General features: G+C 52.1%; 1 protein-coding gene across 1 annotated transcript in view; it reads right to left on the bottom strand.

Annotated features, from left to right (window-relative positions):
• Nucleotides 1-328: 328 nt before the first annotated feature.
• Nucleotides 329-12,353, bottom strand: part of LOC108494678 (class I histocompatibility antigen, F10 alpha chain-like) — a 30,846-nt gene continuing 18,821 nt past the window's right edge. Inside the window, exons 2-8 of the mRNA XM_017809457.1 lie at nucleotides 2,673-2,918; nucleotides 2,124-2,411; nucleotides 1,808-1,871; nucleotides 1,257-1,471; nucleotides 1,034-1,141; nucleotides 897-935; nucleotides 329-569 (exon numbers count right to left, since the gene is read on the bottom strand). Of these exons, the coding sequence (XP_017664946.1) occupies nucleotides 553-569; nucleotides 897-935; nucleotides 1,034-1,141; nucleotides 1,257-1,471; nucleotides 1,808-1,871; nucleotides 2,124-2,411; nucleotides 2,673-2,918 (977 nt within the window). The 3' untranslated portion in view covers nucleotides 329-552. The remainder of the gene's footprint in view (nucleotides 570-896; nucleotides 936-1,033; nucleotides 1,142-1,256; nucleotides 1,472-1,807; nucleotides 1,872-2,123; nucleotides 2,412-2,672; nucleotides 2,919-12,353) is intronic.

The raw sequence follows: 12,353 nt of genomic DNA, 5'->3' as shown, positions 1-12,353 counted from the left end.
CAAAGTCCTGCAAAAGCCGGCAAAAGTCTCCTGGCAATCCCAGAATGCATAAATCATTGACCATTTCAGTCTCTGACATCCCATCCCTGTCCCCATTCCTGCTGTTGCCATCCCTGTTCCCATACCCATTCTTGGTGTCCCCAGTGTCCCCATCCCTCTCCCCATTCCCATTCCCAGTGTTCCTATTCCCATTCCTGATGTTGCCATTCCCATACCTGGTGTCCCCAGCCCTGCTCCCAGTGTCCCCAGACCTGTCCCCAACATCCCCATCCCAGCCCCCTGTCCCCATTTCCAGTCCTGGTTCCCACAGAGGAACTGCCAGATGCCGGAGGGAGCCAGGATTTATTGCCCAAACCAGGAGATTTTCACACCAAAATTAAAGCCTCAGGAATAATTGTGGTCCTGGGTTTCACACAGGAAAAAGCAGGAAGTTGATCCATCGGGAAGAGCCACAGGGGGGGCTGGGTGGGTGGGAGCAGAGGGATGAGCTCTGCCAGCAGCTCCTGCCTTTCCGCAGGGAGAGGGAAGGGGTGGATCCAGCTCCAGGATTGTTCAGGCCATGATTCCTGCCCGGGATGAGAGCAGGGAAAGGAGTTACAATGTCCCTGTTCCCATCCCAGGGGATGGATCTGGCTGTGGAGCCCATGGAGAGTAGGAACTACTCTGGATTCCCTCCTGATCCTTCTCTGTCCATCCCACTCCTATCCCACTCCAGAATCCAGCCCTGATCCCAGTCCACAATTCCACCTGAGCCCACTCTGGAATCCTGCCCTGAGCTGGAATCCCCTTCCAATCCCACTCCAGCCATTAGACTCCAATTCCCCTCTGGAATCCCAGCATCCATCCTGGGATCCCTGCACAGAGGATCTGGATCCACACACGCTGCTGGGACTCACTGGTGGGCGCGGGGTCGTATCCATTCCCTTCCCTCTTCCCTATGGAAATAAAGCGGGATCAGCACCCGTGACACAGGATCCCCGGAATGCTGCCGGGCAGATCCGTGCCCCTTCCCAACCCCCATCCCGGGAGTTACCGGATCGGAGCTTCCAGACACCGACTCCCATGAGGCTGATGATGATGATGGCAGCGATGACAGACACAGCCACGAACACCAGGGTGGAATTCCAGACGGATTCCAGCTCTGGGAGGGGCAGGAATGTGAGGAGGGGGAGGGTTACCCCCATCCCGCTGTCCCACACTCCCAAATTCCTCCTTCCCAAATGCCCAATTCCCACATTGCCCGTTCCCAGCCTCACCCCAGGCGAAGATCCCGGGCTCCAGCATTCCGGCGTGCTCCACCCGGCACCGGTACTGCTCCCGCTCCCCCGGCAGCGCCTCGATCCTGGCCCAGCTGTGGAAGGTGCCGTCGCTGTTGGGAACGATCCCGCCCCACTCCGTCTCCTGATCCCGCATTTCATCCCCCTTCATGCAGTTGATCCCAATCATCCCGGGGTAGAATCCGTACGTGTGGCTGTGGGGTGAAGTCACACCCCCAGAACTGACGTTTGAGGGGTTTGGAATGTTACAAAGTGTTGGGCCGTTTTCCATGGGAGCAGTGAAGCTAACTAGATAGTTCCCATGGACACAGCCTTGAGCTGTGTGGTTGAAGTGCAGGTGCGCATTCGTCAGTGTTTTTGTGGAAATATGTTTGTGTTGTGCGTGTGGGAAAGTAGAAGTGGGAGAACCTAATAAAACTGCTGCCTGCTCTGCTGAGCAGGCAGACATCTCTTTGTCTCACTACCCTCATGTGTCCTGTGTGTCGTTCTTCCCCCTTCCAACCGAGACCTTTCGACAGGTACCCACCGACACGTGGCAGGACAACATCAGGATCCCGTGTTCCTCTTTCCCAGACACATGGACATCGGGGGGATCCGGAATGGGATAACGGTGAGATCCATCCATGGAATTCCCATGGGAATGGGATTGGAGTGAGATCCATCCACAGAATTCCCATTGGAATGGGACAACAGTGGGATTCATGCATGGAATTCCCATGGGAGTTGGATGACTCAGATTCATTCACAGAATTCCCATGGGAATTCCCGTGTTCCTCAGTTCCACCCTCAGTTCCAAATCCCACATTCCCAAATCCCACATTTTCATGGGAATTCTGTCTCCCTCACCTTTGTGCTCCAGCACCTCCCGCCCGTATCCGACGAATTTCTGGAGCGCTTCCGGACAGATGTTCTCCAGGTAATGTGTCTTTCTCTCCACCATGACCCCACTGTGTTCCCATTTCCTCTTGGTGATCCGGGCAGCTCCATCGGCCACCACAAAGCTCCTGGATCCCAGCTCAAAGGAGATGAAATCCCGCCCATTGTAGGCTTCCCGATGGGATCCACAGATGCTCCCGTCGGACAGGAGGTCACAGCCATAACCCTGCTGCCTTATGTGGAGACCTGGGGGGTGGGATCAGATCCATGGAGACACTTGGAGTTGTGTCCCAGCCCCATGGAATCCCATTCCAGCCCTATGGAGCCCCAGAGTCCAATACAGACACACAGAGCCTCATCCCAGCCCTTGGAGCACCTTGGATCCACATCCCAGCCCCTTGGAGTCCCATGGATCCCATCCCAGCCTCACAGATCCCATCTCAGCCCCACAGATCCCATCCCATTCCCACACATCCCCCATTCCCTGGCTCCCCCCACTCACCCCCACTCCAGTTTTACCGGCCCCCACTGTCTCCAGGCTGGCGGCATCAGTGAGCTGGTTCCCCTCAGCGATCTGGGTCTGTCCGTCCCAATATCCTGGCTTTGTTCCGGCCGCCATCCACAGCGTCAGCGGCTCCACCTGGCCCCGCTCGCTGTCGTAGCGGCAGATGGGGATCCCATCCACATATTCCATGGACAGGTATTGAGGGATCCCCGGGCTGGGTTCTGACACCGTCACATCCAGGTAACGCAGGGAGTGGAGAACTGGGGGGACATGGAGATTTGGGGGGTTTAGGGGGGACATGGGTCAAGGAAAGGGGGAACTGGGAGAGCTGGGAGAGCTGAGAAAGGGGGTTTGGGAATCCCAGGGAAGTTGGTGCAGGGGGTGTCAGTGCTGGGGTAGGGGGTGCCAGGGGTCCCATTGCATAGGATTCAGGGTTAAAGGAGGTCCCAGCGTCAGGGAAAAGGGGGATACAGGGATTGGGAGAGGTGGAATTGGGGGGTCCAGGGGGTCCCTCTGCCCAGGAAAGGGGGCCCAGAGGTCCCCAGGGTTGAGGAAAGGGGGGTCACGGGGTGGGGAGGTGTGAGATATCCAGGAATGGGGATCCAGGGGGTGCCAGGATCAAGGAAAAGGGGGCATCTGGGAGTTGGGAGAGGCGGGATGGCTGAGAAATAGGCTGCAGTGAGGGTCTCAGTTCTGGATAAGGGGTTCAGGAGGGTCACAGAGCCCAGGAATGGAGGTTCAGGGGGTCCCAGGGTCAAGGAAAGGGGGGTGCAGGGGTTGGGAGAGGTGGGATGGGGAGTCTAGGGCATCCCTGTGCCCAGGAAAGGAGGTGCCAGGGGTTGTCAGTGTTGAGGAAAGGGGGCTCTAGGGGCTGGGAAATGCCAGAATGGGAGTCCAGGAGGTCTCAGGGTCAAGGAAAACAAGGGTCTGGGGTCTGGGAGAGGCAGGATGGCCAGGAAAGGGGGTGCAGGGGGGTGTTGGTGAAGGATAAGGGGATTCAGTTGGGTCCTGGAGCCAGGGATGGAGGTTCAGGGGTGTCCCAGTGCCCAGGAATGGGGCTCCAGGGGGGTCCCAGTGCTGGATCAGGGGGTGCAGGGCGATCCCCGTGCCTGGAAATGGAGGTTCAGGGGGATCCCTGACCAGAAATGGATGTTCAGTGGGGTTCCAAGTCTCAGGAATGGGGGTTCAAGGCGGTCCCAGTACTCAGGAACTGGGCTCCAGAGGGGTAGCCGCACCTGTGAATTGAGGCTGAGCGGGATTCCCGTGCCCGGAAATGGGTGTTCAGGGGGGTCCCTGTGCCCAGGAGTGGGTGTTCAGGGGGGTCTCGGTGCCCAGGAATGGAAAACAGGGAGCACCACTGCCAGATAAGGAGGTTTAAGGGACACGCACTCAGACACACTCAGACACACCCAGATACACTCAGACACACTCAGACGCACAGACACACTCAAACATGCTCAAACATGCTCGCACACACTCAGACAAAATAAGACAGGCTCAGATACACTCACACATGCTCAGACACACGGAGACAGAAGTGCAAACACTCAGACCCACTCAGACACACCTGCAAACACTCAGACACACTCAGACACACTGATACACTCAGACAAACTCGCACACACTAAGAAACACTCAGACATACTCATGCAAACTCAAGCACACTCAGACGCTCCCGCACACACTCACACACACTCCAACACGCTCAGACACATAAATACATGCTCAGGCACGCTCAGTCACACACAGAAATGCTTGCACACACACAGACACACTCAGACATATTTGCACACACTCAGACACACTCGCACACACTCAAACACACTAAGACAGACTCAGACACACTCATACACTCAGACAAACTCACACACACTCAGACACACTCAGACACACTCTCACACATTCAGACACATTCTCACACAGCCAGACACACTTGCACACACTCAAACACACTAAGACAGACTCAGACACACTCAGACATGCTCAAGCACACTCAGACGCACCCACACACACTCAAACACACTCCGACACGCTCAGACAAATAATTACATGCTCAGGCATGGTCAGTCACACACAGAAACACTTGCAAACACACAGACACACTCGGACACATTCGCACACACTCAGACTCAATGGCACACAGCTAGACAAACTCATACATGCTCACGCGCACTCACACACACTCTGGCATACTCAGGCACACTCAGACACACCTGCAAACACTCAGACACACTCATACATGCTCACACGCACTCAGACACACTCAGACACACCCAGATACACTCAGAAACACTCAGACACTCGCAGACACACTCAAACACATTCAAACATGCTCACATACACTCAGACAAAACAAGACAGGCTCAGATACACTCACACATGCTCAGACACACTCACACACGACTCCAAACACTCAGACACACTCAGACCTTTAAATACACGCTCAGGCACAATCAAATGCACTCACACATGCTCAGACACACCTGCAGACACTGACAAACAATCAGACCCATAAATTGTAGCACTAAATCTGATGAGAAACTTGTTTAAACATGTCTTAAAATGGCCTTTTGTGGTCTCTTTGCAAACACGTGTTTCTTCTTCCCAACACCCCCCAGGAGAGGTTATCTCCCATGCAGGAATGTCCTGGGAAAGGTGTCATGAGGTTTTTCCCATTGGACCTTGTTACCCCATCCTGTGATTGGGTGTTCCTGTAAACCCCTTGAGACTTCTAATTGGTTACTCTGTGAATCCTCCTAAACCCTATAAATGTAACATCCCCAACAATAAACTCTCTCTTGCCTCCTCTCCACGCTGGTGTGCTGTCTCTGTACCAGCCATGGGGCCACGTGGGTGCTGGGGGGAGGGGAGGGCACCTCTCCCCTCCAGGCTGGGGGCCTGAAAAACCCTGTTGCTGGAGTTCCCTTTCCCCATCCCCTCTAGACGTCGGAATGGTTCATCAGATGGAGATGGAACTAGAACTGGGCTCCCCCACGCTGTGGGTGGGGAAAGGGATCCAGAATAAATACATGCTCAGGCACACTCGCACACACCCAGACACATTCAGACACATTCACACACACTCAGGCACGCTCTCACACACTCAGACACACTCGCACACACTCACACAGACTCACACAGACTCAGGTACACTCAGACACATTAAGATACGCTCAGACACACTCAGAAACTCTCAGACACACTCGCACACGCTCAGACACACTCAGATACACTCCGACACACTCAGACACACTCAGGCAAACCCACACACACTCAGACACACTTGCACACACTCACACACACTCATATGCACTCAGACACAGTCAGAAACACCCAGACACACTCGCACACGCTCAGACACAACTACAAACACACTCGCACACTCAGACACACTTAGAGACACTCGCAAACACCCAGACACATTCGCTCACACTCCGATACGCTCAGAAACACTCAGGCGCACTCAGACACAATCACACACTCTCAGACACACTCAGACACACTCAGACACAATCACACACACTCAGACATGCTCAGAAACACTCACACACACTCACACACACAGACACACTCAGGCACACTCAAACACACTCAGAAATACTCAGTCACACTTAGACACACTCACACACACTCAGACACACTCACACACACTCAGACATGCTCAGACTCACTAAGACACACTCAGAAACACTCAGACACACTCAGGCACACTCAGGCACACTCGGACACGCTCAGACACGCTCAGACACACTCACACACACCCAGACACATTCGCTCACACTCAGATACGCTCAGACACGCTCAGACAAACTCGCACACAGCCAGACAGACTTAAACACACCCAGACACACTCAAGCACAGTCCCACACCCCCACACACTCAGACACACTCAGACACACTCAGACACACTCGCACACACCCAGACACATTCGCTCACACTCAGATACGCTCAGACACGCTCAGACACACTCGCACACAGCCAGACACACTTAATCACACTCAGACACACTCAAGCACAGTCCCACACACCCAGACACGCTCAGCCACACTCAGACACACTCAGAAACACTCAAGTACACTCCCACACATCCAGACACACTCAGAAACATTCGCACATATTCAGACACACTCTCACACACTCAGAAACACTCACACACTCTCAGACACACTCAGACACACTCAGACACGCTCAGACACGCTCAGACACAGTCAGGCACACTCAGGCACACTCAGACACGCTCAGACACACTCAGACATACTCGCACACACCTAGACACATTCGCTTACACTCAGATACGCTCGGACACGCTCAGACACACTCAGAGACATCTAGACACACTCAGACACACTCAGACACTCTCTCACACAATAATGCACACTCTTACACACTGAGACGCACTAAGACACTCAGACACACTCATACAGACTCAAGCACACTCAGACGCACCTGCACACACTCAGACACAATGAGACACACCTGCAAACACTCAGACACACCTGCAAACACTGAGAAACAATCAGACCCAACTTGTCCCTCTCTGTGTGTCTTCTGCTGCACGAATGCCATCAGCGGGGCTGCTGTTCCCACTCTCGGCATTGCCGTGTCTGTGCTGCTATACTCATATCCGATGGGTGGGCTGAGGATGCTCGATGGCTCTCCCTCAGAATGGGGAGGTGGGGGTGCCCATCCTTAAGGTTACGCTGTGGGTCAGGAGTATTTTGTGGTTTTGCTGTTGAAAGATGGGAGTGTGTGCTTTTTAAATCCGAGGACAGTCAAAAGCTGGGGGAGATCCCAAGCAGGTTTGGTGGCACGACAGCAGTTTCAAAAAATCCTAACCGTTAGAGAGAAATGGCCACTGAAAACGGTTCCTTGATTGCAAAGAGAGGGGGGGTTGCTGTACTCAGTAACTAGAATACTCACCTTGGGATGTAAAGGGTAAGGAATTCTTGGCTCTGCATAGGCTTGAGAAAATATGTATAGGTACCTGTGTGTGAGACCTGCACGGATGTAGGTCACAGACCTCCTTTCAAGCTGCCAAAGAATCAAGAAACTGCGCGATTGTCTGAAAAAGGCAAAAGCTCTGTCAGCCTCTATCGACACCTGTACCAATGGAGATGCAAACTACTTTTTCCTCCTCTCAGCTGAAGATCTCACAAACTTCACTAGAGGTTTGACAATGAGCACTTTGCAGATAAGTGAACCAGAGAAAGGTTTTTTCAAAATCTAGGTAATTCAGGGATGAAATGAATATTTTGATCATAAAATTGAAGGTAAACTCTAGGGGACAGAGTGTATATTTAGAATGTAATAACTCAATATTCCGTAGGGGAGTGTTTCAATACATTAACAGGAAATCAATAATTTGGTGTTGCCTTTCTGAGAGGGAATAACAATTCTCTTAATTAGGAAGGAAACCACGTAGCCCCAAGATTTAAGGTGTAGATGACAGGCTGCCAGAAGACCTCAGGGAGAGCAGGACTTTTCTGTCCTGACCCTTTCTGTACCAATTGGTGGAAAAAGCTATGAACAAAAGTATGGAGGTTAGGCAGATTAGCCATAGTGAGCAAAACGAGCACGGACCCAAGAACAGAAGTAGATGGCACTTTCCTGGTGTTGTAAAGGTACAAATATGCCTAGCTTTTGGTGACAAAACTTGATGGTCTAGGACTAGCCTGATGAGAAATCCCAAAGTATTACAGGGCTCAGCGATGAGGCACGTGCCTTTTCTATTTGCAGGTGCTGCCCAGGTGGCCTTGGGAAAGAGAGGAGCGTTGGAGGTGAGTCGGGGCGGTGGCAGGAAGAGCAGGGCTGCACCGAGCTTTCCGAAATGCCACGGTATTTGTGGGTGGATCACATCCCGTGTGATGACAGCTGCAACCTGGGACTCTGGCTGGAGCCAGTGACTCTGAGGGCTTCTGTGCGCCTGGGAGAGCGTGAGTATGGGAATTGTGGGGTTTTGGCTGAGCTGCTGCTAAACTCCTGCAATTCTACTTTCTAGTAGCTGAAAAGGAGGAAAAGCCGGCAGCTGCGTGAACCTCTGAGGTAGCCGAGATGACCTTCTCTTGTGTTGAAGAAGGCTCTCGCATCCCTGGCTCTCGGAAAGATAAGTGGAGGGTTGTGTCATGGAGAGCGGAGGGTAGCAGGCTGGGAATGGCAGGGATGTTTTTAGAAATGAGCGTAGGGGGACAGATGCCCAATAACAGGCCCCGTAGTGCACCTTGGGGGAGTGGCTTACTTTTGAGCACAAGACTGTGCTGTGCAGGGCAGAGCAGTTCTGGTCTCTGTCGCGTAGTTTGTCTAGTCCGTCTTGCGTGTCTTGTGGTTTCTCTGTTTAGATGTCGTTGCGTTCTGCCCCAAAGGAACTTATAGGAAGCTTCGGGCATCATCCCCGGGATCTTGCCCGTCTCCTTGGCACGGTGCCCATATCATCTGTTCCTTGACTTGCAATCTTCATCGTAATCGCGTTTTGGAATTTTTTAGTTGGGTGTATTCTGTGTCCACGTTTCCGGCTGTGTCGTCGACCAAGCTCTCCAGCCATCCACCGTAAAGGAGGGGGTATTGGTCTTCGCATCCTCCCAATCTTTTGGGTCCACATAATGTTGTGGCACGTCCCTCTGTGCTGTTTTGACAGGTCCTTCATTTCCAAGGCGGTAATCTTGGAGTCTTTCCGCAGGCTTCCGTAGGGCATTCTCAGCTCGCCGTTGCAGTTGCGTAGGTCTTCTCGCTCAACAGCCTCTCGATTCTTGGAGTACTGCTTCTTGCTCAGAGCTTTCTCTCCTCATTGCGCCGCACGTTTGTCGTGTCCTGTGTCAGGTGTGCGTGTGTTTGTCCTGGAGTTGTACTTGTGTGTAGATGAGGGGGAGGTAGGTGGAGTAGACATAAGAGTCCTCGTGGGTGCACTTATCTACCTGAGGGGATGGCTGTCTAGTTCTTGTGGATGGGGCAGCCATGGTCCTTCTGAGTGCAGTCCTGAGAGCAGGGTTTTGTTGAGATGATGGGAACTACCTGACAAGGCCATGATTTTTTTTGTTGTTGATTTACATGTCTTAATGCAAAATAGAAGGACAACTCTAAACCCGGGCACATGGAGCTCGTTCAGACCTGTAAGGCCATCCATCTAAGGGAAGATCACTTCAAATCAAACCTACGTCCTGAGGACCTGGCTGCCACCGTCCAAGCTTGCTCGGCTCCAGCAGATGAATCTTAGGTTTAAAGGGTAGGCTCAGTTCAGCTCAAAGAGTCTCACCTAAAAAAATCCATTGCGCAAGCTCGAAGGGCCTTACCCGCCTTTCCAAAGCCCTGTATCATCACCACGCTTGTAGCAAAAGTGGGTAGAGGCCTTTCTCAAATCTTCGTTGGCGAAGACTAGCCATGAGGATGAATGCAGAATGTAGCTGACCTGGTTTTCCTGACTGACCTTGAGAACTATGAAAAGGCTCATTGAGCTTTCATTGAGCTTCTTAGGTGAGTTGAAGAGTCCTTTTTTTTTTGTTCAGAGGCCAGCAGACAGGGGGTCTAGCAGAACCGGAGGAAAGCAGAGCAGAAGAGCAAGAGGGTCGGTCGCCACTTGGCGTGGCATGGGCGATGTGATTTTTGGGTCCGTGAGTTTGTCTTTCAGTTTTTGAGCGTGAAGATGGCCAGCCTTGTGTGGCGTGGGCTACCTGTACCGGATAGGAGACGAGAAAGGGTCAAAATTGTATAAGGAATATATTCCTCCCAGAGTAAAGGTGCCCGGAGAGAAAGAGCATTCTATAAATGTAGTTCTGAGAATGGTGCAACAACCTCTCAGGAGAGAAAAAAGATCATGGATTTCTTTCCTGGTTGGATAGTAGGTCGTTCGCTGGCAGGCTTGCAGAGGTGTGTTTCTGTACGCTCACCTGTGCACACCGGAACACAACAAAGAACACACGTGCAGACCTGAAAACACTCGAGTACTTCCAAGTGCATCCGTGGACAACAAAACAGACGCGAGCACATCAGAGCAAAACCAAGCATACCTGTGCACACCCGTGCACACCCGAGCACACCGGAGAAAATCCAAATACACCCGCAAGAACTCACAGTGAAACACACCTATAAGAAGTCACAAACACTTTCGCACACACAGGTACACACACCTACACCAAAATAAAAAGTTTTGTTTATTCTCTCTTAGTGTGTGGAACTGTCGGTTTGTGTGAGTGTTTGCGAGTTACTTTTGGTTTTTCTGGTTGTGTGCGGGTGAAAAATAATGTGCACGGGTATGCCTGGTTGTGCTGTGTTCATGGGAGTGCTCGGGTGTGCACGGCTCTGCTTTTGTCTTCCAGTGTGTATTCTGGTGTGCACAAGTGTGTTCGAGGGTGAAGGAGTGTGTTTGTGTGGTCTGAGGTGTTTTTGGTGAGTTAACTCGGGAGACCACCCAAGAGCACCCGTGGAAATAGGCAGGTGAACTACTGCCTTTCCAAGCAGGAAAGAGAGGTCTGACTCTCTGTCTCTCCACTGCCGTTGGTGCCCCAAAAATGGCACTAGGTGCACACCAAGAGTTTTCGGCCGGGGCAGATCCCTTTAAGAACAAAAGGGCCGGGGAAGATAGTGCTAGCTGTGCCTGTTGTGCCGAGAGTGGAGAAAAAACTGCACGGTTGAGACGGAGCGACAGGGTTTCTTTCTTGGTTGGAATGGCAGTTGTTTGCAGGTAGGCGCACTGCCAAGTGAGGAGCTGTGCGGGGGCTAAAATTCAATATGGAAGAAGATTTCTACCAGAAGAAATGTTCCTCCACAGAAAGATCTTGCTGTGCACGTAGTGAGGAAATCTGCGCAGCAACTGCAGAGGAGAGAGGGAGGGTCAGGGCTTTCTTTCCTTGCTCGAAGGGCACTCGTTCAATTGGAAGCCAGCTGTCCTGAAAGTTGCAGTCCTAGTGTCAAAATTAAATACGGAAATATATTCCTCCCAGAGCAAAAATATTCGGGCAGAAAGAGCATGCTGTAGATGTAGTGCAGAGAGTGGCGCAGCAGCAGAAAAGAGATGGAGGGCTCAGGGCTTTTTTTTCTTGGCTGTCAGGTCAGTCATTCGCCGGCCACGTGTTCTTCTGTGTGCACAGGGGTGCACAGGTGAGCACACCGAAAAACACCCTGTACAGCCGAGAACACCGAAGTAAACCCGTACAGAACGGAACACACCCAGGTTCAGCCAAACGCAACCAATCGCACTCGTGCAAACCCGAGCACAATCAGGCTTACCTATATACGCACAAGAACACACGAGCACACCCATCCACAACTTTGTTAAGGCCAACAAACCCGTGCAAATGGGAGAACAGAAAAACACAGCTGCACAAGCATAACACACCAAAATACACTCACAGTCGCCCGGAGGTCCTTGCAAACATCCAAACTCGTACACTCCCGGACACACTGGGACTCAGTCACACACTCTGACAAAAAGTAAGACACACGCCAACAGATGGAAATACACACAAACACAATCAGACAGAGTCGGAAACACAGAGACGCCTTCACACATAACTGCACACGAAAAGAAAAATTTCAACAAACGCACTCCCAAACACACATAGACACATAGAGGAAAAAATCGTACACAGCTGGGTTCACTCGTACACACTAATACAAGGTAGCAATTAGGGGCAAAAAAGAGACACAACCGAAAAAACTCAGACGCTAATACTAACAAAAGTTGGCCCACCCGTGAACACACTAT

Source organism: Lepidothrix coronata, unplaced genomic scaffold, assembly GCF_001604755.1.
Source record: "Lepidothrix coronata isolate B3197 unplaced genomic scaffold, Lepidothrix_coronata-1.0 Scaffold27, whole genome shotgun sequence".
Classification (NCBI taxonomy): Eukaryota; Metazoa; Chordata; class Aves; order Passeriformes; family Pipridae; genus Lepidothrix; species Lepidothrix coronata.
This window is presented reverse-complemented; position numbering and strand designations above follow the sequence as displayed.